Source organism: Copadichromis virginalis, linkage group LG11 (genome assembly GCF_057382275.1).
Source record: "Copadichromis virginalis isolate Kocher_CV1m ecotype Utaka linkage group LG11, C_Virginalis_male_GT1.1, whole genome shotgun sequence".
In the NCBI taxonomy this organism is placed as follows: Eukaryota; Metazoa; Chordata; class Actinopteri; order Cichliformes; family Cichlidae; genus Copadichromis; species Copadichromis virginalis.
In genome coordinates, this window is record NC_140628.1 from 25,373,866 (window position 1) to 25,399,585 (window position 25,720).

At 42.7% G+C, this 25,720-nt stretch overlaps 4 protein-coding genes and 1 long non-coding RNA gene across 6 annotated transcripts in view; 1 reads left to right on the forward strand and 4 right to left on the reverse strand.

Annotated features, from left to right (window-relative positions):
* On the reverse strand, positions 1-8,160 carry LOC146698767 (adaptin ear-binding coat-associated protein 1-like). The gene is made up of 7 exons (XM_085471568.1): positions 7,898-8,160; positions 6,871-6,971; positions 4,774-4,878; positions 4,223-4,304; positions 3,990-4,098; positions 3,643-3,790; positions 1-1,596 (listed from the first exon to the last, which is right to left on the reverse strand). Exons 1-7 carry the CDS (start codon positions 7,996-7,998, stop codon positions 1,484-1,486), a joined length of 759 nt encoding a protein of 252 aa, XP_085327694.1. The 5' UTR covers positions 7,999-8,160; the 3' UTR covers positions 1-1,483.
* On the forward strand, positions 7,885-21,737 carry LOC146698768 (uncharacterized). Its single transcript, XR_014922716.1, has 5 exons — positions 7,885-7,949; positions 9,186-9,293; positions 9,506-9,582; positions 20,433-20,619; positions 21,370-21,737. It is a non-coding gene; the product is annotated as an uncharacterized LOC146698768 (long non-coding RNA).
* Positions 8,635-10,546, reverse strand: aicda (activation-induced cytidine deaminase). The gene is made up of 5 exons (XM_085471571.1): positions 10,298-10,546; positions 9,493-9,658; positions 9,100-9,382; positions 8,846-8,958; positions 8,635-8,732 (listed from the first exon to the last, which is right to left on the reverse strand). The coding sequence occupies exons 1-5, from the start codon at positions 10,357-10,359 to the stop codon at positions 8,682-8,684; spliced, it is 675 nt and encodes a 224-aa protein (XP_085327697.1). The 5' UTR covers positions 10,360-10,546; the 3' UTR covers positions 8,635-8,681.
* On the reverse strand, positions 13,370-15,412 carry nat14 (N-acetyltransferase 14 (GCN5-related, putative)). 2 transcript variants are annotated; one of them, XM_085472698.1, is made up of 4 exons: positions 15,201-15,412; positions 14,598-14,765; positions 14,184-14,489; positions 13,370-14,100 (listed from the first exon to the last, which is right to left on the reverse strand). In XM_085472698.1, exons 2-4 carry the CDS (start codon positions 14,676-14,678, stop codon positions 13,657-13,659), a joined length of 831 nt encoding a protein of 276 aa, XP_085328824.1. In that variant the 5' UTR covers positions 14,679-14,765; positions 15,201-15,412; the 3' UTR covers positions 13,370-13,656. The 2 variants fall into 2 exon arrangements, with proteins under 2 accessions (XP_085328824.1, XP_085328825.1); XM_085472699.1 differs by having other exon boundaries at positions 14,598-14,811.
* The window catches only part of znf628 (zinc finger protein 628), a 10,195-nt gene continuing 2,458 nt past the window's right edge, over positions 17,984-25,720 (reverse strand). Inside the window, exons 3-9 of the mRNA XM_085471566.1 lie at positions 24,467-24,539; positions 23,440-24,378; positions 22,654-22,824; positions 21,361-21,694; positions 21,058-21,212; positions 20,424-20,666; positions 17,984-20,319 (exon numbers count right to left, since the gene is read on the reverse strand). Coding sequence (XP_085327692.1) covers positions 18,322-20,319; positions 20,424-20,666; positions 21,058-21,212; positions 21,361-21,694; positions 22,654-22,824; positions 23,440-24,378; positions 24,467-24,539 — 3,913 coding nt within the window. The 3' untranslated portion in view covers positions 17,984-18,321. The remainder of the gene's footprint in view (positions 20,320-20,423; positions 20,667-21,057; positions 21,213-21,360; positions 21,695-22,653; positions 22,825-23,439; positions 24,379-24,466; positions 24,540-25,720) is intronic.

A 25,720-nucleotide genomic window follows, 5' to 3' on the forward strand; every position in this document is an offset into this window, starting at 1 on the left:
GAAAGTTATGGCCATTAAGTGTTTTCTTTATAGTTTTCTTTGCATATTCATTTGCACACACACTTACGGTTTGAATAACAGGTAACATCTGGGAGAAATAATTTAGACAATAAACAAACACTGACAAGCATCCTTGGGGCTTTACACTCACACACACTCTGTTCTCTGATCCATTATCACACCACTTTCCACTGCACATCTGTTACAACACATGTGCGTGTGATATCATTTTTTACATAATCCATCTCTGGGTACACAACAATATCACAACAAAACACTGCATCAAACACGGACTATCTTATTTCCACGTTGCATTTGTCTGCATCACAATACCGCTGATAGCTTAACACCTTGATATGGAACTGGAGTTCACATTTAACTCATCTGTACAGCACAACACGCTGTGCTTGAGCACGACCCGATCGCCCTTCTCATAAACACTTACGGAGACAGAAACACAGAGCGATTCACTGACGAGGAGAGAGGCCGTGACCTAAATGACTCACCAGTCACAACTTTAACAGCTGTGCTGAGTGAAGATGACATAACACGGACTAAATCATCTCTGCTTCCCCCCTGAGGCAAAGATAAAAGCACTTGATGCCTCTCCTTCTTTTGCTTACACCCTCTCCCATCCAGCATTCCTGCTTCCAAGTGTCCTGATTTATGGTTAAAACAATGCGCGCGGCTCCCGCGGCCCGTCCCCGGTGGAATATGTGTTTGACAGCTGCAGAACCGCAAGAGCCGAGCAGAGAGTGCTAAAGAGCACGGCCGCTCTTTAAATCAGCTGCGACTTAACAGGAGTCTTTCAAGTAAAATCCTTATGCGGTAAACGTTGCAATAAACTGAAGCTAGCATGAGCCAATCATGGCGTTCACTGCGGATTTCATGAATTACTAACTACACAGACAGATGCGACCGTCAGTCAGTGCATATAATCAGTCCCGCTGCTGGAGACTTGGAGAAACAGGACGTAGACCAACAACAATAATTACAAACCACTTACAATATATGTATATACACATTTAAAATAAATATTCTCTGTACATTTAAGTCATTCATGAACATTTCATTAGATTTCAGTAGATCATTAGATGTTGATGACAAGATTATGCCTCCCTTGATATTCCTATTGTGTATCATTAGCAAATAAAACACTGTAAGAACGGGAAAATTGGCGGAATAAACTGTTACAGGGCGAATCTAGACAAATACAGAGTCCAAGCAGATGGAGTGAATGATGGGGATGCAGAGCCTGCTGAATATGTCAAGTTGGCCCGCAGCTGTAGCTGTAAGCGTAATTAAGACGGTGCTGTGAGGTCAGAACAAAGTAGGAGGAATTCAAGAGAAATAAAACTACGACAGGGGCTTACCCTGCTTGGCAGGGAGAGATACGGGACCCCGTAATCGGGAAAAGAAAGTTGCAAAAAGTGCTGCATAAATTTACAGAGAAAAGGGAGAAAAAAACAGGGGGACTCTCTCCTCACTTCGGGGATGCAGAATCAAAGTCTCCCCACAGGTCAGAGCTGCCTGTCGAGGTGGGGTTGGGTGGAGCCACAGAGTTGGAGTTACTGGAGTCCAGGTCTAGCAAACACCCTGGCAGTTTGAAATCAAAGAAAAAGAGAGACGCACATCTGAAACTTTAATACACGTCATATGTTATAATCTGCAAACAAATTGTCTTTTTGAGGGATTAAAAAAGTTATCTGAATGTCAATACAAGGATTTCTCAAATAATACATCAGCTCTAAGCAATCGATAAAAATATAATTTCACCAGATAACAAAAAAATATTGTCCTACAACTTTTACTTACAGTGGTATTCGCACTATTTTCCAGTTTACCCTGGTGGTATCAGTGATGCACACGGTTTCAGTTTTATGCACTGAGCTTTCTAGATCTCGACCTCTGAAACTTCTGCCGCCACCCAAACACAATGGTGGTAAAGTATTGAAAATTTCCACTTGAAACTCAAAACTAGTGAGTCTTTTCCCACATTTACTCTGGACAAACCACACACACCGCGCCACTAACAGGACAATGATTTCAGATAGACAAGCTTTTGGAATGTTTTTCAGTGCTTTAAACACACATTCACCTCTGCTCTATACAGATGGCGGAGGAAATCTTACACAGGCATCTACAAATCTTAATACACGAAACCGAAACCGCGCGCATGATTAGATACCACTAGAAGAGTGTAGAAAACCATGACACAGTTTAGCTCTGTAAACATCTATGCTACAGAAGCTACAGGAAACACTATTTTCTAAATGAAAGATATTTAAAAAAAATATGTGTCATAGTTTTGGATAATAGACCTGCGCAACACTGTACTCACTACATCAACTATGAAGACTGACTTGTGCTTCAATGGAAACAGACAAGCTCAAGGAACTAATCTTTAACACTCTGATTCATTTCTGGAAGCATTTTTTTTTCAGTTTGACTTCTGCTTTAAGCAGGTCAGATCCCCCACTGTAAATGAAAAAGCAGCGCCCAAACTCGAAGCATTAATGGAGTAATAAGGTTCACCTTCATTTGCACTATAAATCAAAAAAACTGCTTCTGACATAAATTAAAAACTGGGCTCAACCAGCAAACTGCACAGATTCACGACCTTCACATTAACCCCTGAAATACACCTGCCGCTTGTCTGTGAGACTGTGTCTCGAGTGCGGTTTTCTGTTGCCTTTAGCACGGCTTCAAATCACAACAGGAGAGTTTCAGAAAACTGTGCATGTGGTCTATTATTTTGAAAAGTGGCCAGATTTCTATACCTGACTTCCTGCCCTCCTTATTGGCTCTGTGCAGCTTGACAGTCGTTCTATAAAAAAGCTGACCCGATGCTATTTTAAGTATCGCAGACCAGAGCTGCTGCGCTGCACCTGGTGGAATTGCAAGCATCATTTTGAGCGTAGTAGTGACACAGCATTAAGTCAAATGTAAGCGATGAAGAAGCCTATGCGGTGTTTAAAAAAAATTCACAACTTGAAACTCTTTAGGACTGTGCACAGATTTGTCATGTTATAAAACTGAAAGTGAACAGCATTTCATTTCAACCGGGATGTTCTACCTTGAGTAGAACTTTTAACCAGCTCCTTAAAGCCCTACTTTTCTACAGAGTAACCGCATCAGTAATTTCCATCCACATATGCTCCTCCTGTCATATGGAGTATAGCCAGCGACTCATGTGACTCATTTGTTTTACTTTTGGGCTGCACATCACCAGCTGCTAGCATCTCCACCTTTGCAGCCTTCTTGAACTCAACGATCTGTTTTTGCCTCGAGTGGTGAAATAAGTTTGTTGCTTCCATTGTGCTGTGTTTGGAGTTCAGTGAAGTAGCTCCCTCTTTTACTAAATCATCATCGGAAGCTGACATGCGACTCTCGCAGTCAGACATGCCTGGGCTTGTTTTCTTATTGTGCATGCTAGGGAATGTAAACACATGGCGCCGCTCTATCGCTGATATCACGATACGACGCTTTTAAATCACGTAAAAATTTATTCCGGTATCATACTGGACGATATGATATACCGCAGCCCTAGTTCTGAAACCTCCTTTATATTTTTCTTAACCTCATAACATTGTAAATTGAGGTGAAGATTAAACATGGGGTTGTTGTTGGACTGTTACATACCAGAGTCACTTCCTCCTGCTGATGGTTGTGTGTTATGATTTGTTGATCTGGAAGAAGGGGGTGGAGCCAGTTTGCCCCCAGGGGGAGGCGGAAGGAGCCCAAAGCCGCCTGAACTCTGTGGACGAGACCTGTCCTTCTTTTTCGATTGCTAGATAAGATATAGATGGAAGGAAACAAAATCTGTGCATGAATGAGGGTATATCCAGTATGATTGATGCTTTTTTAAACCTAGCAGTAAATATATGCGATGCAATGCATTTGAGCTTGACAGAGACATATTTGTACAGCTTTGAAAAAGGCCTGAACACCACACTAGTACTATGAAACTCTATGAAAATAAATAATACCCCAATGTTCAGAGTAATGGTCTGTCCTTCTTTGAAGCCCAGGTCCAGCTTTGGAGTGGAGTCTGGAGCCTGAGCCTGCTTGCTAAATTCAGTTTCCTGTTTCACCCACCTGAAGAAAGCAAGGGAGGAAAGCAGTGATACAAAAATGTATCTTAGGAAACACTAAAGGAAAAAAATACACTGACAACTCAATTAGTCATGATTAGAGCTGTGTTCACAGAGCAGCTTCATACTTAAAGTGGTCCTGAAGTGCGACATTGAAGTCGAAGGCATCGCTTCGGTCTCCAAACCCAATGCCTATGAATGCAGTGCGGCCTTTGAGAAAAAAACACAAAGACAACAATCAAGTTACAGCAGTAATAACAAACAAAATAAACCCACAGGTCTCTCAGAATGACCTGCACACCGTAGCACAAACTGGCTGAAAATGTGCTGTACAGAAACAGAACTTCTGTAATGATCACTGTCCCTGCATTACTTTAAAAATGAAGACCTTTAAAATAAAAATCAGGACTGAACGAAATTTGAATTATGTAATAAAGTTTTGTCTTTGCGAAACAAATTATGGATACAGCTACTCCACAGTTCAGTAATCTCTAAAACAGACAGTATGTGATTCTATAAAAAATATTTTAAAGGCTTTAAAAAAATACCCAACATTCTTTAATTTAAATTTATTAGACTTTTAAAAAAAACCCACATCAATCCGGATAATGTCCTTGTATCCTGTTCAAACACATTTTTTTTCAATATTTTATGGCTTAGCAATAATTGTTTTACCCACCGTTGTCGTCCATGATGCGCAGCACAAAGTAACGGCTTGAGTCGCTAACTGTTTCCATTGCAACTCCAGGATACTCGTCCACTGGTGCTTGGGCAAAAAGCTCCCCTGAAAAGATATGTGTTCGTTATCAGCTTGGCAAAACAGTCTGAAGGTTTGATGGAAAATGCCACGAGGTAAAGGACAGATGTGAAGGAGAATAATTAAATAAGTGTGGAGCTGGTGAGAATCTGACTGCACTCACAAAAGTCTCTTAAACAATGTGACGATGACATCATTGATGTCGACTGTGTTGAAACTACAGGGCCCTGAAGATGGACTACAAAAAGCTTATTTTAGATACTCACCTATAGCTTTGTATGTTGCAATATGTTTCAGGTGGTTTTAAATAAACAGGAATATATAGCCTATAAAGTCAGTAAAAATCCCGGTCATACTCAGATTAGTTGGTCATCATGTCCTCACTTACTTTAATAAAGGTTTATGTGATTCAGGTCAGATGAATTCATGATAATCTTAAAGGCAGCAATACAACAACGGATATACAGTCCTATGCAAACATCCTGAGTATCCCTCATCATTTCTTTATATTATCAAAATCTGATGGTACTTCTTTGTTTTCATAATTCAATCGATTTGGACAAGTTCACCAACATCATTGGCTGAAATGCAGCCCCAAACCATGGCAGAGTCTTCTACACGTTTTGGAGATGGCTGTTGTACCTCCTCCGTACATACTGATGACTTGAACTGCAAATTTCAGGTCTTTGCTGTAGTTTTTCCTCTTAAGGACAAGGCTTTCTGTTCATCTGCTTTAGACAGTGTCTTACACCTCCCACTTTTTCTTTTTTCCTCTACTCTCATCCAGTTTACTCATTTTTTAAGGATACACTACACACCATGCTGACATAGGCCAAATTTTTGGGAATCACCTTGCTGGTACAAAAAATACTATTTTGTGCTCTCCAACGGTGTTATTTTTGGCATTTACTGTAGATTTAACTAAAGACATGGGAACAAATTATGTGTTTTTGTGACAAAGTGCCTAAAGGTACAAATTAAACTGGGTTCTTTCCTAAGTGTTATGTGTAGACACAACACTGGTTTGTCACTTGAGTCAGGTGTCTTTTTTTATGCTTGAATGAGTCACAGGTCAATGTTAAGCAGCTTAACAAACAAACAGAAAAAAAACATTTCTCTGAAAATGGTCAGGTACAGGGACTGGACCGAAAATGAACCAAAAAGTAGTCAATGTCCATAAAAAACAACAACAACTTTTGCATGGTACTATAACGTATTCAAGCTCAATTACTGTAAACCTTAAACTCACTTTGGTCATTTTAATACAGCTATGAATCTCTTTCACATTGTGTCTTCTCCCCATCACCCCCAGTTGGTCGCAGCAGATGGCTGCTCCTACCTGGGCCTGGTTTCTTCCAGCTAAAAGGGAGTTTTTCCTTCCCACTGTCACCAAATCTTTGCTCAAAATGGGTTAGTTGATTGGTGGGATTTACACTGCATTATTGTAGGTACTTTACCTTATAATATAAAGCACCTTGAGGTGTTTGTTCTTGTGTTTTAGAGTTAGATAAATAAAACTGAATTGAATAATCTTGATTTTCTAAATGATTTACTTCATGATGAAGATTTTATCACAGCAGTTCTGTGTCCACATTTAAAGGCTGCTATTCCAGGTTCAAAACATATCATCAGGTTATGTTAATTCAAATTTACACGATCTGCATCACCTATTTGTTATTCTGATTGTTCTGCAGGACATTACTTGTATCCTATGCTGAAGGAGGTAGTAAATAAACCACCTTTCTTTAGGATTTAAAGAATCAGACCAGAACTTGTAATTGTTGCCATGTTACGTGAATGGAAAACAAAAGGTGTATTTTACAGAAAACAAGGACATTAAGTTTCTAAAAAATGCACTGATGCAGCCTCCAGACTGCTCACTCGGCTGCAGGCTGGGTCACCTTGGAATCGATGAGTAACAGAGGGGCAGGGTGACAAACAGGAGACTATACAGTGAAGTGATTTATAGCAGCGACAGCCCGGTAAACAATGGCGCTGCCCTGTCTGCTCGTCTCTCACCAGAGACTTTGTCTTCCAATTTCACGTAGGCTACTTTGCCCCGGGCCGTCACACGCATGCGTCCCGTCCAGTCAGGAGCATCCAGCTTCCAATCAGCAGCCCTAAGACACGCACACACACACAGAGGTAGATGTTGTGATGTAGGTGAATTGTTGACAGTTTACTCAGACTGATGTTGACAGAGGAGGTGAATAAGCAAGACACAGGAAAGTTACTGTTATGATTTGTCATACTCAGACACACTCATTTTCTACGTGTGCAAAACGTGACTAAGACATTTCACTGAGACATGGGGATGAAATATTACATCATCACCCTTACTCACAATACATATGGTCAGCGGTTAACCAATCCTGTGGCTCATGGGACCTGAGGCACATGCTACTGTTTGGTTGGTGTAATGTCCAGTCAGAAGCAGCTGCAGCAGGTCATGCTGATAGGACCAGCCAATGAAAAATGGGGTAAACAAACCAATATCGACCTCTTTATAACATATGCATTATCTGCACAGTAAAGACATAACAATGGATTGAGGTGACCACATTGGCTATGAGCCAGGACAGCCCATGTTTAACCCCTTGACATGGAGCAACATCAAACAATGTTCAAGCGTCCTTGAGGAGGACTCTAGCCTCTCTGCAGCCTCAGGGATGCTCTTCTGTTTGTACTTAAACGACAAACTAGCGAAATTAGGACGTGTAGCACGCTGTTCTCAGCTGATAGCTGATTTTAAGTGCCAGATCTCTCCTGATGTGTCACAGGATGAAAGCACGAACACAGACAAACCGAGAGGGATGTAGCCGATCCGATACAGTCGTTGTTAAGTGGGCTAACAGGGCCCAGTACAACCCTATGACCTTGTAAATACACACCCAAAAACAACCTGCTCATAAACTACCGCCGCCGCTACGTGAGGCTTCGTGACTAGCGGATGAGCTGGGTAGGTTGGTAGGCAGGTCGCTGAGGCAACGGCTTCTAAAGGCAGCAGCAAGCGAGCGCTGGGTCAGAAACCTCCCCCATCCCTCACCTGATAGCCCGGTTAGATGTTCTCGGTGGGATTCGGTAAACGTTGACTTCAGGTTTGACACAGAGGATCGACTCATATTCGAACTGACCATCAGTCGCCATCTTGACTTTTACTCAGTCGGAGTACGCCGGTGGCGGTGATGGTGACGGTGTGGTGTGTCCGCGCCGCGTTAACGGCTATTTGACCGTAATAGACGGTGTATTTGCGCATAAGCGGGTCCCTCTGCGCCATTGCTACCGACACGTTGCTACATTAAAGGGGTGTTACGCACACATTTTCTACGCTAGATCAAAAGGAACAAATCAAATGATTAATAGCTCTTGGTTGTATTATGGGATTGTTTTCGGTTTAACTTTAAAATTTTGATATTAAGCCTTTGCTGCTTTGATTACGACCTTTGTTTTTCGACTTTATTGCCAGAGTACAGTTAAAAACTATTCCAGTACAGTTGTGGGTTAAGGTAGCTACTACCTACCGGTAGTTAGCTTATCGGCCCAGAATAATTGGTACTATAAAACTATAACATTAATAATGATTACCGTTCGCAATCAATAACACAATCCAGTATCTGATTGTAAAGTACTTTATTTGACTTCGCTACAGATACAGCAAGCAGCAGCTACCCAATGTTACAAGCCTTGCCACAACTTGAAAGCATTTTTTTCTCAGTTTTTCTAATTCTCAGTTTAGCTCTTGTAGTGATGGTCCAACACCAACATATCTTTTTCTCATCAGACTTAATAATAGACTTAATGCTAACTTCAGAGGCAGCCACAGGTTTGTTTTACAGTCCAAGAAGCTTGAAGGCATCTCTTAAATCTTCTGTGTCACAGGGCTGAAAGAGAAAAGGCAGAACAGGACATTATTATCATTCTGAACACATCATTATTTCGATTGGCCTCATCCTGCTTGCCTGAGGGAAAATATGTTGTGTGTTACATGTTATACCTGGAGGATGCGGTTGAGTTTTCTGGCCAGACGTACTGAGTTTCGATGCAGATCTTCCCAGGCCTTAAATTTGCTTTGCTGAGCCACAAAAGTCTGCCAGCAGTAGAAGAAGTCTTAAAACAATTAGCAAAATAAACAATTGTTACTGATATCCAGGAAAGGACTATTTTAGGGAATAGTGCACAACTCTAAAGTCAAATATGTCTCTACTTTTTCTGTTTATCGCCCACATATGCATAAATTCATTCATCCACCTTTGTAACTCATGACTGTGATGTGCACGCCGACTTTTTTAAGCAGCCTGAGACCCTCTCTTTCACGACTGTCCTCCATGTCACAGAAGTAAAGACGAGAGACAAAGATCCTGAGGCGAAGGTTGGGTGTCTGTTTGAGGAACTGGGCCAGTCTGGAAGAGCAGTTTGCACAGGGAGACCAGGAGCAGAACCAGGTGATAGAGTAGCTGACCCTCCTCTCCCCATGAAATCCATACCCAGATAGACCAGGGCATAATGTACTAAGGTGGCGCAGGAACAGCAGCTGCAGAGAAAAATAAGAATAAAATAATCATTATACAGCCTTCATTCAATTGCTGTTTTCTCTCTTGCTACTGAGCAGACCCTTTTCATATCTTCTCCCACTTTACCTACCTCTACATGGCAGCCATTGCGATTGCGGAGGTGTCCAAAGTCAAAGGACAAGGAGTCAGGCCCTACTCGTCTTTTTACTACAAAACAGAGGTATGTTTCATGCCGGCCCCTTGCCCAGCGCACATTCTTGTAATGATAGAGGAACTTTTTTCTGGGCAAAAGCATACTGAAATAAAGGGAGAAAACATTAAAGAGCACACTGCAGTAGACACAGCACAGATTAAAAAAAAAACAAGATACAATTTAAAAGCACGCTATGTTGAATTTATCAGTCAACATTTCAGTGCAAAAGGTGTGGCAGCTTTGTGGTGTCAGAAAGTTTCCCTAGTCATTCGCACAATTAATAATTTTACACCACTAAGGTCTGAGACTAATTCTTATTACTACTTAGATGAGTCGCTCATTAATACAAGTTTTATCTCTTAAGTTAGCACAAGTAATGCATGCAAAACCTGTGGTTAACCAAACACAAGTGATGGACAGTCAGAAAGCGGCTTACGTTCACTCACAAACCTTTTCTCACTCTCAGTTTCACGACTTTTAGTGAAAGCAGGACAGTTATTCATCACTTGTTAATACTGAAACCCTGATATAACTCACGAGTAAAGGGTCATAATTATTGAAACAGATTTCCAATGACAAATCTTATAATGGCATCAAAAGTATCGTAGCGTGGTAAAAGAACTATAAAAAAAAGCGTTCTTTTTTTTCTTAATTAAATAGTTTGCACGCACAATTTGGTCAAATAGTTGTTGTTTGGAACGATAAATGCAACATATAAATATAATATATCCATTTTGCTCACCTGTCTAGCTTTGCAATCATTTCAAAAGACGCGCTTTGCCACTCGTCGGGCTTGGGTAGCATAAAGGAAGGTAAATGAGAAAGAGTGAAAGTGTGTTTGTGTGTGTGTATGTGTGTGTGTGTGTGTTGGGGGGTTAAAGGGAGGGAACTGAGAAGATATACCTCTAAACATAAACATCCTGCATACAACACAAGGCAGCATCTGGTTGGACAGAATGATTTTTCAAAGATAATTTGGGGAGGCGTGATACAGAAGAGACGGCTGGATTACACCGTGCTGCTGCTAAGCAATTAAAGTTGTAATTGGATTACTCACTGGCCAAATGTTTTCTTTTTGAATGCTTCGTGGTTCTTATGTTTATTTAAAGAATTTGACATCTGTTTAAACAATGATTAAAGTGAAACCATTCTTTTGGTGAAAGGCAATAAAGGAATTTTATTGGAGGGGGAGATTACACAACGCAGATTTTAAAAAATAATCCGAGTGACCACACATGAGATGAGCGTTTGACGTGATTTGTAACCTTTGGAGTTTTTACAGACGTCAGTAAATGGAGCCAACTGGATGGAACTTTCCAGACACTTAAGACTCATGCAGTCACAGGCTCTCAACTGTTTGTTTTTGCCATATCATCAAGTAAAAGCTTCCAGATACCGTCTCACCTTGATTTACAGTGCTATTCAGTCTTTTCCACCTAGCTGGTCCCCCCTCCCCACTTCCTCAGGGGCCCCAAGATTTGGTGGAGTTACAGGCGTTCCCAGACGTAACACGTATTTTGTATTTTCATCTGGGTTTTCCCAAACTGTGTCAGGATGGGAGCAGACCTGTAATCGACCCACCTCGTCCTACGTGCCTGCCGGACTGGCTGGCCAGCTGACCGACCACAGCGTGTGGATAAATCGCACTCACAAGCCTTTGAACCTTCAGATGCTGTCATCGGTTCGGTGCCAAATCAGGATGTGTATTATTTTGCTTCTTTTTTGCTCAGTCTGTTTTAGCTTGGGCCCAGTCTGCTCACTCAGTGGCACTGCATGCAGGCATCCTGCTTTCCCATGACTCCCCTCACCCTCTCATGCACTCTGTGGTTTGGGGAATTCACCGTTTCCCAGGGTGGCTGTTTTTGGCGCTCATCTGTGTGTGTATGTGTGCAAGCATGTGTGTGTTGGCCATCTGTATGAGCATGTCATTAACACAGTCTATATGTTATACATCATCTGGAACAAATTTATCTAATTTATCCTGTGATTGTGTGGTGCCCCCAAATTTAGAGTGATTCATGTGTGTGTGTGTGTCTACATGCACTGAACAACCTCACATCATATTGCATTACTCTGACAGCGCACTAAGCCTAATGTCTCTGCACATTTGATCTTGAGCGCATGTGTCTTTTCTGGACTTCAAGAGGCTGATCAAATGCCAAACTATATGTAACCACTTCCCAACCACCTCTCTGGGTTTGACCACAGTTGACCAAGGTCATCTCACAGTCACTCATGAACACTCATGCGTGCACTACCACCCCTCCTGTGCACTGTATGAATGTGTGTGTGTGTGTGCTGGAGTAGTACCGTATGGCCAGACATGCATTTAAACCGTAGTCGAGGATGGGGGGGACCGGGTGTAAGAAATGCCAAGTCATACTTTCCGAAACCCACCCGCCCACACCCTGCTCATGCGCGCACAGGCACACACACACATACACACTCACACAGCCATACCGTGCAGACGCATATGACCACAGTCACAAACAGACTTTCTTTCCAGTGTGTGAACTCACATCTGTTTCCTGACAACAATAATAGCTACAGATCAGGCGGGTAGAGGCCCAGCTTACAGGTGTCTACTGTTTGGCAGTCACGTGGAAACAACCTGATGATGACCGAGAAGTGTCACAAGTAAAGACTACAGCTTTTACAAGGCGAAAATGCCCTGACCACACACTTACTCGTGCATGCTACAACACCGCTGTGTTACTAGGTGTTTCAGCTTTGTCATTTAAGTTAATTAAAGGACGGCGATTTTCCACTATGGCTTGGCTTGCATGATTTAGCAGCAAAGTATAGGCCTATATTTGCCTTCACATCAGGTGTGATATGCCTCCTTCCCACACACATTAACACTGCACAAACATCCTGTGGTGTTTATGTGTGGCAGATTGATGCTATACTGACATCGTCTGAGGTTAGCAGTGGGGTAGACTCGCAATGCAAGCGTGAGGGCTGCTAACCATATTAAGGTTAGCCTCAAGCAGGGGGGTTGTGTGCATTTCCCCACTTAGTCATATAAACTGCCATTCACCTGCAAACCACACACATGCTCAAGTCATAATATCTATGTATAACTTTTACATAGCGTGCTACAATCTCCATACAAATGAAAGCATAACTGATTTTGATTAAATCTTTGTAATAACTCAGTATTTTGGGGATGCAGCTAATAGCTACTTTCTGCAGAATGAATCTACATGTAGTATTTTAGTGATAACGTAAATTTAAATGGAAAAAAACAAAAAATCCTTGCATTTATGATGCTGTGACCCACAATAGCTTCTAATTTAAAAAAAAGATAATACAGTTTCTAGTGTATAAATTAAAATGAATGAAAGTGGAAAATAATGATTTATTTCCTCTTCATTAAGGAAATATAATGTATAATTGAACAAGAACGCATTGTTAAAGCACTATATATTTTATCAATTAACACTAGCATTAAAGTATGCACTCTCTTTGCGATTGATAACTTTACCATCGCCTAAAATATAACATAGAAAACTAAAAGTGGAAGAAAACGTTATTGAGGTTGTGCTGTTTTTGCAGCCTCATCGACCCACAAGCTATTACGAAGGTGAGCAGCGGCAGTCAGGGAGTGCAGAGATAAAAGTAGATAAATTCTGCATATTCACGAAACCGCACATACTTCCTATACAGTAACTGTACAGCCTCCTACACATCTGTTTGGTTTCACACAAAGAAATGCGTGCAGTCTCACACACTCACACGCGCACACACACGCACCTTTTACAGTGTTGATTTTGCTTAAGAAAAGGAACTGCACAAACACAGCTAACAGATATGAAATGTAGTTATTACTTTATTACAAATGCTCAGAGAACAGCACAGCTGAGGCATGATCATGCAATCTTTGAATGATTAAATAAAGAATCCGTTTTTCATCTAAATGAAAATGACGAGATGATAAAAAATAAACTCAAAACAATGAATCCTCGGGATAGCAGCACACTCAATAAATAATCGAATAAATAACACAAAGATTACAAAAATGAAATACTTGAACATGCTGCCGCAGAAATCAGACGCACTTCTTTACCTTTTAAACTGCACGTGTCCATTAAAACTCAATCACAAGTCTTTGTAATACACTTTAGTGAGGGGGTAGCCCAGGAAGCCTCTCTCAGGACTCTCTTGTTTCAGTTCCATATCATCTTCATCACTAGTTTCCACTCCAAGCTGGCGATAACCCAGTTTCCTGAAGAAGGCTTCCCCCAACTTTGAGGGGTAGGGGACGTGTGCATACACTCTGTGTGCCCCTGTCTCCCTCTCTCTCTGCTCCAGGCTTTGGACAAGCAGCCGACCGAGGCCCTCCCTGCGGTACCAGGAGCCTGTCACCAGCCTGCAAATCCTGCTGATGCCCGCTCGTGTCTCGCCCTCCCGGAAGATGCAGCCCAGGATATCTCCCTCACACTCTGCCAGCCAGACCTGCCCTGCTGCCTGCTCCCTCTCTGGAGTGATCTTTTCTGTTGTCGTCTCTTTGTCCTTGTCTTTGGATCCAGCTCGGCGCTTTGGCTGAACAGAAGTAATATTTAGCAACTAGTCTTAAATAAAAACTGCTCCAAAAAAAGTGAATTTAAGCAAGTCAACAGACTAACCTTTTTTGTAAATGGTGTCTTGCCACTGATCCGGCAGTAGGGATTCTGCAGGGTGTCATCCTGTGCCTCTCTGTAGCTGCTACCCACATAGTCCCAGTAGGGCCGGCTGCTGCCCAGGACCCCGGTTGACCGCGGCATGGTGATTTTGAGAAAGACAATTAACAGGAAGACAGGTATAGCAAGGGCCAGGATGAAAGAGTGGACAAGGCAGCGCAGAATTGAGGAAAACACAGCCAGGATGAAAAGGCAGAGTGGGCGAGTGAGGATGTGGAGGATGAGACGATTTTCCGTGCCCTCGCAGCCCTCCTGCAAAGAAATTCATGCACTTTTTAAAAAAATAAAGGGCACTAACCTCAAAAGGATTTGACTTAATACCCAACATGATGAAGCCCAAAGCATTGTCTAAATACAAACCTTGATAAGGGCTTTCACAATTTCGATGTCCTCCTCCTTCATCCTCTTTATCACCACCTGGTCAAGCTCCAGCCTCACCATATTTAGGCTTTTTGCTCAAACAGCTGGCCTGCTCCAACGCTGTCTTACGTTGCAAACTTCAGCATCCACACCGTCTGCACAGGGAGCCTTGAAGAGGAGTGGATGGATAGGAGGATGTAATTCTGGTGAAACGCTTGTGGATGATTTTGTTGGACAGTAAGATACTGGTTAGTGTTTTTTTAAACACATAGTATGACAAACGTGACGTAGTTAAAATAGGTCAATACATTTCAAAACTATGAAATGGACTAGACTTCGCTTCCACTGAGCCAGTAGTTGCATTGTAACAGCACACCCACGCTGGCTCCAAGCAACAAAGGCAGATGGAGATTATGGGGGATTTGCAGCCTGCAGCACCGTTTTTCAGTACTGTATAATTCACATACATCAAGCTTTCGTCTTTACATTTAACAGAGATCATCAAAGGTACACTCGAAAGCGAAAAGACCTGGTTCTAATCCTTATATGGTTATTACGAAGTGCTGCGGTCTCCTGACACATTTAACCCCCAGATTCGCTTACCTTCTGCACAGAGTACCTCAGATCAAGCTGAAAGGTGGGAAACGCGCTCTGTGCGTTTCTGTTGGTTTTTAGCCCGTGTACGTTTGGTACGTTTCACTGAATGACCATCATATGTTTTCTTGCAGAAAGAAGGGAATTATGAATACAAGCTTACTCTATTTTATGCCCGTTATACGCTTTCAATGTGGCTGCCTACGCCATTTGCGTACGTAAAACTTACACTGCGCAACTGTTACGTGAATAGCGAACGCAACGTGACAGCGCTGCGTACGTCTGGTGGCCGCTGTGACGTCAACCAAGTTCCAGTCTAGATGGAGTTACAGTGGCAAAGTCGCTGCTGTATGCCACTTTATTAGGTACACCTGTTTAACTGCTTCTTAATGCAAGCATTAAACCAGTCAAGCCCATGGCACCAACTCAATGCATTTAGGTCTGTAGGCATGGCCAAAACTACAGCCAGGCTGGTTTAAGCATTTTGGAAAACTGCTGATCTACTGAGATTTTCTCTCGCACGCACTTAGGGTTTACAGAGAATGGTTTGAAAAAGAGAAAATATCCAGTGCGCGGCACTTGAATGAAAATGCCCTGTTGATGCCAGATATCAGAGAAGAATAATCAGACCTCATGAAGCTGACAGGAAGGCAAAAGTCAAATAAACCACTTGTCATGATTGAGGCATGCAGCATGTCTGAATGAACAAGTCAAACCTCGAAGCAGATGGTATACAGCAGCAGAATTCCACACCAGGTGCCACTCCTGTTAGTTAAGAACAGGAAACCGAGGCTACAGTTCACACAGACTCACCAAAACCGGACAATAGATGATTGGAAAAAAGTTGTGTGGTCCGGTGAGTCTTGATTTCTGCTGGAACATTCAGATGAGATGGTATGCAGAGGTTGGTGTAAATAATATGATCTTGTGGAACCCTCCTGCCTTGTATGTACAGTTCAGTCTGGAGGTGGTGGTGTAATGGTGTGGGGTATATTTCGTTTGTATACTTAGTTCTTTAGTAACAAATAAATGGTAAATGATCTGGTTCTTATTAACTCCAAGCAGTCAAAGCATTTTACAACTGCTTGCCTCATTTACCCATTTGCACCCATTCACACAGAGTGTTAGTATCTACCTGAGTATTATTGTTGACCATGTCCATCTACTAAAGACCGATCTTTGTTGTGCGGGAAAATACAACAAAGCTCAAATCGTATCAAACTGTTTTATTCATCAGTGTTATGGATGAGCCTCACGGATCCAGTCCAATCCCAGTAAAGTCACTTTGCCCTCTCAGCTGAATTCTCCTGATACAGTCCAACTATAAGTTACATTGATTCATACTATTTTGTGATAAAAAAACTTAAAGACCAAAAGTTATTACAGTGCAACCTCAGTTTAATACACCAAGCGGTGCAAGTCCAAAGCTAGGAAGATTATGATGGACCTCTCCCATCCCAACAATGGACTCTTCTCACTGTTGAGGTCTGGGAAGCGCTTCCGCTCCCTTAAGGCCAAAACAGAGAGAATGAGGAGGAGCTTCTTCCCCCAGGCTATTCGGGCCCTGAACCAGGTGTAGGACTGGACTCTCCCACACACGTCACTATAAGACTGGACTCTCACACACATCACATCACCACACGCACAACCACACATTTCCTATAATTTATAATATTTATAATCTTTATAATCTCTTCTGCTATTTGCACATTCTTTCCTGTAAATTCCTAAGTTAATTTGTAAATTTTGTAGTAAACTGTAAATTGTAAATATTGTAAAACTTTTCTTCTGTCATTTAATGGTCGGGCATTGTACAGCTACAAGCATTTCACCCCCATGTCATACTGTGTATGGTTGTGACAAATAAAATTTGAATTTGAATAATTATTCAGTTCAAAGTAGTTTAGTGTAGCAATCCTGGTGCGGATGATTTATTGCAAGTCACGTTTTGGGAAGTAACTCTCATGTCTCACTAACACCATAAGCAGGTCATTCATCAACGTGTGCTAGTGTTAAAGCATGACACTACTTGAAAATATGGATATTGTGTGTTCACAATCAACTGCCCATTTCTGCAGCTGGAGCATATCATTTTTAAAAGCAAAAATTTGAAATAGCAAAGTGACTTGAGCCAAATGACCCTCATCAAAGTTGATTGCCCATCACATTTATGTGGACTGTTGCTGACCCTGACAGTGAGTTCAGTGCACTCAAATGGCCCCCAACAGTCACCAGATCTCAATCCAACAGAGCACCTTTGTGGTGGAACAGGAGGTTTACATCATGCATCCGACGAATCTGCAGATGCTATCTGTGATGCATTTTTGTGATGCAAAATCTCTGAGGAATGTTTCCAGCACCTTGTTGAATCTGTGCCACAAAGATTTAAGGCTGTGCTGAAGTCAAAAGAGGGTCTAACTCAGTACTTGCAAGGTATATCTAAGAAATAGTCGTGTGAGTGTATAATCAAAGGCTATTTGTGGTGCTGCGATGTGGGCTTTTACTATTACTTTAAAAAAAAAGGGTTGCTCTTATTAATTTTATGCCTTTAGTGGTGGCATGCAGTCCATGAACTGAAATGAATTTGACACCTGACCAGTCATCCTGCCTTGTGGCTTGTATGTACCTCAGAAATGGACGTGCTTAACTCTGGATGTATCCCTGAACTGAAACTAAACAGCAGGTGAAATACAACTAAACAATATTAACACACTCTTTGTTCAACATTTTGTTTGTTGGGATGTGGACACCCTACCTACAAGTAGTAAAAATAATTAAAAATCCAAATGACAAAAGGTATTAACAGATTTATTAATTATTAGTTACTATTAACATTGTGAAGAAAGTAGGCAATATACAACATTTATTCACAAAAAACATATTTACTTAATAAAACTGCCAACGACAGTATCATTTAAACTAATCTTTAGGAATATTCTGAGGTCCATGTACAGCCTATTTAAATGTATAACATTTGGCATGGCATTACAACACAGTACTCATCTAACTGCATGTCCTCGCTCACTTGCATGAGAACTCAACTGACTATAAAGTGCTAACAAACAGCCCACAAAAAGTGAGGCATTTACTCATACATACGCTTTATTCGTCTCTAACATGCACACCGTTCTCAGTTAGAGAACTGCACCTCTTTAGGTTTAGAGCTAGGTCCATTCAGTGCATCTTCCTCTGAGCTGACTGCAGAGTTCACTTCCTTTGTAGACTTTTCCTTGGCCTCTGCTGTTACACCTTCATATTTCACCTCGCTACTTTGTGGGATCTCCCCGTCCCCTTCTCTCTCCATTCCCCCTTCTCTTAAGCTGCTGGTGCTGACTTCAATTATTACAATTTCATCTCCACTTTCCAGCTGAAAGATACTTTCCATTCCTCCTCCACCCTCAGTAACTGTGCCACTTCCAGTACTGCAACCTCGGCCCTCCTCTCCTATCATTCCTCCTTCACCTTCTATCAGGGCTATCATCTGCATGCCTTCCTCAGTTTCCTGTTCCAGCTTGGTCTCACCCCCCAGCTCAAACACCACCTCCTGCCCATTAAGGGGTACTAAGCCTTGGGTAGATGTGCACGAAAGCTGCAGGCTGTTGTCCTGCCCTTGGCTGAAGGTAGCACTGGTTGAACCACTATCCTGTGTGTCAGTGTGGAAATGAAGGACATACGACTCCCCCTGGCTGCCATCCCCTCCCGATTGTCTCCCATCCTGCTTTTCTCCACTCCATTCTTGCAGGAGTGACATCATCCCTCCCTTATCTACCCCTTTTTCCTCTTCACCTGGCACATCTGTCTTGAACTGCAGCACGAGTGACTTTCCCTCTCCACCCATTCCTTCATCGATTGCCTCCCCAGATGAATTCCCTTCAAACTGCAGCACGTATGACTCCCCGGCCTCCCCGATATTCATCCCCTCCTTTGCCTGTTCTTCATTATCAAAACACAACACAAACTCTTTCCCTGACAAAGTTTCCCCAGTCCTCATTTGCTCCACAGTGGAATGAGGTTTCCTTTCTGCAGGGACAGGAGCAGAATCTGATGCTGCAGCTACTGTGGTGGCTGGTGTAACCATGGTAACAGTCGGCAAGGGTCCTGAGGTATCCGCTATGGGGGCTACAGTGGCAGGGGATGACAGAGTCGGGGTAATGGTGTCAGATGTTGTGGGTAGAGAAGATGAGTTTGTGGTAGTATTAGCAGCAGTAACAGTCTGGGTGCCACTGGTCACATTAGAGTTTGTTACTGCAGCAGCTCCGCCTGCAGTGTGACTGACTGGGGTTGGGGCCGATTTCAGAAGTGTAGCTTTTGGTTTGCGCCCCCGTCTGCCTCGTGCAGTCCGTGTGCTCTTCCCCAGTATTGGCTTCGTAAGTAGGGAGCTGGCTGAGAGGTTGTGCATTGGTGTGGCAACTGGAGTGTGTGCATTGTTACTGTTGTTAGTAATTATGATTTGTTGTTGCTGTGATACAGATGGAAACTGGGGTATCTGAGTCTGGTTTTGGTTAAGCACAGGCTGGAATGCTTGGATAGTCTGAAGCATGGGGAGGGACTGAGGCTCTGGAGCTGGTGGAGGGTTGTTTGCTGTGGGGAGGAGAATCAGGCTGGACTGGCTGCCGTTGTTGGAGGGGCACTGCAAGAGGAGGAAGTTTTGAGGCTGGGACTGTTGCGGTGGTGGCGGAGGAGGTGGTGGCTGGACTGGCGTAGGCGTTGACAGAGGAATGAGCTGCAGGCCGCTTGCTGTCTGTATCATGAAGTAGTTCTGGGAGGTGTTGGGGGGAATATTAAGTGCTGGTTGGGATACAATCAGACTGCCATTGTTTCCTGAGGCTTCCAGGGTGATGGGGTTCAGCAGGGTTGTGGTGGTGGTTACTCCTCCAACACTGGCTTTCACAGCCACGCCGTCTTTACCTCCACCACCTGGGCATGGCAGGGAAACGCCAGTGCCGTGGGTGCGGATATGCCTCTGCAAGTAGGAGTGCATGACAAACTCCTTCGAGCAGTAGGGGCATTTGTAGTCCTTGCGTGAGGAGTGTGTGCGAAGGTGGAGTTGAAGGTTGGAGGAATGAGTAAAACTCTTACTGCAGTGGGTGCACTGAAAAGGTCTCTCGCCTGAATGCGTGCGTTCATGCTGCTCTCAGAAAAATAGTAACCAAAAAAAAGAAAAGAAAAGAAGTTATGAAATCAGTTGATAAAACTGAACATTTTATAACATGACACTGCAGCTGCACTGACCTGTTTCAGATTTGACGTCTGGGAGAAGGACTTGGAGCAGATGGAGCACGTATGAGGCCGCAGACCAGAGTGCATCTGACTGTGTCTGCGCAGGCAGCTGGTGTTCTTGAAGGACTTGCCGCACTCTTTACACACATATGGCCTCTCACCTGTGTGCTGCCGCAAGTGGTACTGGTAGTGGGAGCTCCACTTGAAGGTGAGTGGGCAGTGAGGGCACTGAAATGCCCGTACACCTGTATGCACCTAGGTAAGATATATGTTAAAAAAGGGGGGAGTTAATTTTTAGTGTCCTACCAAAAGAAGAATCTAGAACTGAGCTTGACAAAGAGTGGAAGTCATCACAGGGAACATCAGAATATGAACGCTTGTTACAACTGAAGCACTGAGTGACAGTGACTTTAGTCATGAGAGACCAATAACTTACACCATATTTTTTTTCCTTTTGCTGTTTGCATTTGTCTGATGTAGACTGCATTCATCTCCAGAGGTAATTACATGAGAGCTAAAATACCTAATCAAGTGGAATGTAGAGTTTCACACAGACCACAATCAAGAAACCTCACATCAAGAAAATTATTTTGGTAATTAAAACCTTATTTGATTTATTTGAGTGGAACAGAAGAGTGAGCCTTACCCGCTGATGGATAGAGAGCAGTGATGATCTCTTGAAGCTCTTTCCACACTCCGTGCAGCGGTAGGGCCTTTCCCCAGTGTGATCCCTCATGTGGTATTTCAACCCTGATGAACCTTTGAAGGCTTTTCCACACTCTGAACAGCGGTATGGCCTTTCTGTGTGAACATGTGAGACACGAGTTTAAAAATAACAACAACAAAAAGAACAGCAGAATAAGGAGTTCTTTAAAAAAATAGAAAAAAAAAGAGACTGAATATCAGCACAGTTTTATGCCTCATCTGCTTTCTTTCTAATTATCTTTACCTCCAGCAGGAGTGCTCTTGCTAGATCCCGTCTTTTTGTGGGCTTTGGTTGGTTTTGCTGGCTGCTCCTCTTGTTCCTCTCCAACGGCTATGATGTCGACATGAATCTCCCTCTGGTCCTCCTGCTGCTTGTCAGCCTGGCTCGGAGAAGAGGGAAGCGGGAGAGACAAGGAAAGCGATGGAGGGCACACGATTTCGGCCTCTGCCTCAGCCAGGAGACGCTGCTCGGGAGTGTGGGAGTGTTGGTGCGTGAGGAGCGAGGAGAGAAGAGGGAAAGAGCGGTCGCAGGCAGAGCAGCTGAACTGGGAACGGGACTGTGATGAAAGAGAGTGCATCTGGAGGGAAAAAAAAAAGAAAATGAAAACAGGAGGTAGTTCATTTGATAGTTGTTGTTTTTTTTATTAGAAAGCACTGATCTAAATAAATATTAGTACATTATAGAAAATGCAGAACCCAGAGAGCAATGCACACAGTTCACTCAGAAACTGCCTTGAACACAAGCTATGAAGACTTTCATAATGTTGTGATGCCACAACTCTTTAGTCCCACCTACACCAACGATCCAACTTTTTTCCTTTTTGGCACTGCCAGCTCTGACTCTAAAACATCTCAGCCACAAGAAAAGCAATAAATGACACTAAATTTCCTGTTGCTTACTGCAAGACCATGTAAGAGTCTTCGTGCACTCCAATGCGCTACTTTTATTTTTGGTGGCAATGTTCCCTCAGCAGGAAAAGAAAACATTCTTGGAGGAAATCGGAACTTATGGAAACTCGAAGACCAGTTTCAGACCAATAAACAAGGACTGGGAGTGGGGTGCATTTTTTTCCCTATATCACCTACAGTGCCACTTAAAATTAGTTGGATTATTTCTTAGCATTCCCAAACACAAACGAGTGAAAAATTAGCTAAAAATTAATGTACTATTGGAAATGGTAACACAACTGCAGGAAAACATTGTGTTTTATCTAACATAGTGACTTCAGCATGACTGCATCACTGTACTGAGTTGGATTGTGGTTTTAAATGTGTGCGATTTGGACTTTTTTTGTTACCGACAGTTCATAGAGAGCTGGAGGGCTCTTTTGGAAAGGCCTGTTAGATTTCATGTAGAGCTACAGACACAGCATGGGCATGATAAAACAATCCATAAAAGTCCCATTCTTGATATATGACACACTTATACTAACACTAACAAAAGGACCTTTAAGATGGATAAATGTTAGTCTTGCTGTAGGTTTTGTAATCTGTACAAAAGTGTTAGTAGTAGAACAGTTGCAACAGTCATTCTCACCAGTGATACATGTCTATTGAGGCCTCCGCTCGTCTTAAAGGTCTTATTGCAGTAGCCACATGACAGCCCTGCCCATGTGGTTCTGGCCTCTGGCTGAACGGTCTCAGAGCTCTGAGTCACCTCAGTGAAGCTCTGTAACAGGTCAAACTGGGCCTGGGTGGTGCCGACATTCTGAGGACAAACCAAAGGAAGTAGTAATACATATCAAAAATGTATGTCCTCAAACTGAACTCATTGGCTTTATAGGGACTTTTATTTGCTCCAATTCAAAGTATATTTTAATTAAGAGTACTTATACTTCTGCCCCACATTACATAAAAAAACAGAAGCTACACTATCTAACAGGGAAAACCTTTTGAATTCACGCCAGTTTATTTTGCATACCACTGGGTTCATGTTAACAATGCTTGTTTGGGTGTTGATCATTTGTGGCCTTCACACACACCAACATCATGTTCAGACGACACATAAGCTGCAGCAGCAGTTACAGGATGAGCCAATCACAAAGTTTGTTGCAAAAACCTGTGTCAGCCTATGAGTTGACTGACAGCGGTTTCAAGTGCACAACCAACAATTCATGGTTATCACAGTTTTTCTGCCTAACGCCCTATTTCAAATCGGTTCTACCACTATTATGAATGTGTTTCTACTATTTGTAGGATCTAAATTGGGCTTAATTGTACAACTACAAATTTTAAAGCATTTAAAGAAATGTGTGATGTTGGCAGTTTTTGAGATAAATATTTTTATGCAATGTGCATTTATCCGTTTGAACCCATCACTTACTGCATTGCTGCCATCTACTCCCTCTGACAATCCAAGGAGCACCTCTGTCGTGTGTCCACTTTCAGCCACTGTGGTAGTTTCCACCACCTCCTCAAAGTCAGCAAGCAGGTGTCCAGCTCCCACCAGCCCATCCCCAACTTCCATCCCAGAGCCGACCCCTGCCCCTCCACCAACCCCATCTTCCTCTGGAGCCATGTGAATGGCCTGGTGCTCCTCTAGGTCTGTCCGTGTGCCAAAAGTGTGGCTGCAGCTGCCACAGCTGTACAAGAGCACACTGGCTCCGGTGTCTGTACTCAGGTGAACCTCTGTCCCAATGGCTCTAGATGTGCACATGTTCTCCCCAGAAGAAGTGAGGGTGAGCTGGGGGAGAAGGCCTGGATTCTGGCCAGAGGAAGTGGTTGACAGGAACACTTCTTCCATCCCCACCCCAACTCCATCAGTTCCTTCCTGGCTCACAAATCCCACCATGTCTGTCAACATTGATGATGTCACTTCCTCTCCCCCCACCACCACCTCCACTACCTCATTTCTCTTCCTTGCATCCTCGCCCCTCTTTCCCTCTTTCCCACCTGCGTTTAGGTTGGAGTGCGAGTTCTTGTGCAGGGCCAGGTTTGACGAATGAGTAAAGCTTCGTCCACACTCACCGCAGATGTAGGGCCTCTCGCCTGTATGTATCCTCATGTGCTGCCTCAGGTTGGTGGACTGCGTGAAGGATTTGTTACACACTGTGCAGGTGTAAGGTTTGAGACCGAGATGGACATTCTTGTGTCTCCGCAGACTGCTCGAGTTCTTGAAGGCCTTCGGACAAGTGTCACACGGGTATGGGCATTCTCCTGTGTGTTGGCGCAGGTGATACTGGTAGTGAGAACTCCATTTAAAAGTAAGGGGGCAGTAGGGACACAAGAAGGTACGCACTCCAGTGTGGACACTCTGGTGGACCTGGGCAGAAACCGATATGGTGAAATATCTCATTTGTAAACATTGAAAAAAACAAACAAAAAAAAAAAAACCTTTTTTGGCGTCTCACCTGGAGAAGAGAAGAGCGTTTGAAGGCTTTGCCGCAGTCCTGACATTTATAAGGCTTCTCCCCTGAGTGTGACCTGCAAAATAAAGGTAACTATTCAGGAGGAAAACATGGTTAATCATATGACATCATTATTTGTGCAAAATACAATCAAACCCATATCTAAGTAATTTCTTTTGCTATGCATCGTATAGTATAACATCTTGTTTTATGTCAGAAATTAGCTCTTTATTTTACATTGAAATTTGCCTTTTTGACACTTTCCATCAACCTGACTCTGGCCCGATTTAAGATGTGAAAAAGGAAGGCTGGGAGGTGCTGGTTAGATTGTATGTCTTCCTGCTGATATTCAGTCCTCTTCTCATTCATTCCCTAATCACTCACTGCTTCTGATTAATCTCCTGGTCAGTTCTAGTAAACTGGGTTTATTAAATATTGTTTACATGACATGCTATTCCTGTATTCCTGATCGCAGGAATTAAAATATTAATGGATCTGTATTTTAGCTGTAGAAGCCAATTGACTGCAGAACGTCTTCTGTATTTGAAATGTACATCATCGAGTTAGATATGAGATGGCGAACATGAAAACACCATCAGGATTGAAACAAAGACGTAGCAGACAATTCTTGAATCCCCTGTTATAGAGTTAGTCCATTAGGGTTTTTGGACAGCGACATAATTTGGTATTTTTGCCTCTGTACACTTCCACAGTGGATTTTAACTCGTGATAAATTAAACAGATAAAATATTTGGAGTTGATCACAAGTGCTGAATTTGCACTTCGTAGCTTTTCACTGGATATCCTAATAGAATAGGTTCAAAGAGATGGCGATGGAAGTGAAGGAGGCCATCATTAGACCGAAACGAATAAAATAAATCTGATGGATTAAATAAACTTTGGGAGTGGCCAAATCAACAATTTTGTTCATTCTCCAAAAGAAGGAATGCATTGGCCAACTCAGTAACACCAAAAAGCCTGAAAGAAATCCAAAGCCAGCTAAAGTTCATGATGACAGACTTTCCATGGTTACAAAAACAACTTCACAACATCCAACCAAGGAGGTGTGTCATTGTCAAAGTCCACAATCATGGGATGCCTTTATGAACAGAGCGTTCACAACAGGGTGCAAACCCCTCATTACACTCAGGAGGTCACATTAGATTAAAAAAAAAAAAAAAAAAAAATCTAAATGAGCCTTCACCATTCTGGGGAAAAAAAAAACAACCCTAGATGACACTGAGAAGAAGAGAAAAA

What these genes read in the sequence shown, in the direction of transcription:
- aicda (XM_085471571.1), bottom strand. Translation starts at nt 10,359, where the DNA reads ATGCTACCCAAGCCCGACGAGTGGCAAAGCGCGTCTTTTGAAATGATT. An exon ending in GCAATGGCTGCCATGTAGAG is followed by an intron (nt 9,383 to 9,492) that starts GTAGGTAAAGTG and finishes TTTTCTCTGCAG; the next exon opens with CTGCTGTTCCTGCGCCACCT. An exon ending in CACAGTCATGAGTTACAAAG is followed by an intron (nt 8,959 to 9,099) that starts GTGGATGAATGA and finishes AATTGTTTTAAG; the next exon opens with ACTTCTTCTACTGCTGGCAG.
- LOC146698767 (XM_085471568.1), bottom strand. Translation starts at nt 7,998, where the DNA reads ATGGCGACTGATGGTCAGTTCGAATATGAGTCGATCCTCTGTGTCAAA. An exon ending in CCATTACTCTGAACATTGGG is followed by an intron (nt 3,791 to 3,989) that starts GTATTATTTATT and finishes TATCTTATCTAG; the next exon opens with CAATCGAAAAAGAAGGACAG. An exon ending in AGCAGGAGGAAGTGACTCTG is followed by an intron (nt 1,597 to 3,642) that starts GTATGTAACAGT and finishes TCAAACTGCCAG; the next exon opens with GGTGTTTGCTAGACCTGGAC.
- nat14 (XM_085472698.1), bottom strand. Translation starts at nt 14,678, where the DNA reads ATGGTGAGGCTGGAGCTTGACCAGGTGGTGATAAAGAGGATGAAGGAG. An exon ending in TTGTGAAAGCCCTTATCAAG is followed by an intron (nt 14,490 to 14,597) that starts GTTTGTATTTAG and finishes ATTTCTTTGCAG; the next exon opens with GAGGGCTGCGAGGGCACGGA. An exon ending in AGACACCATTTACAAAAAAG is followed by an intron (nt 14,101 to 14,183) that starts GTTAGTCTGTTG and finishes ACTTCTGTTCAG; the next exon opens with CCAAAGCGCCGAGCTGGATC.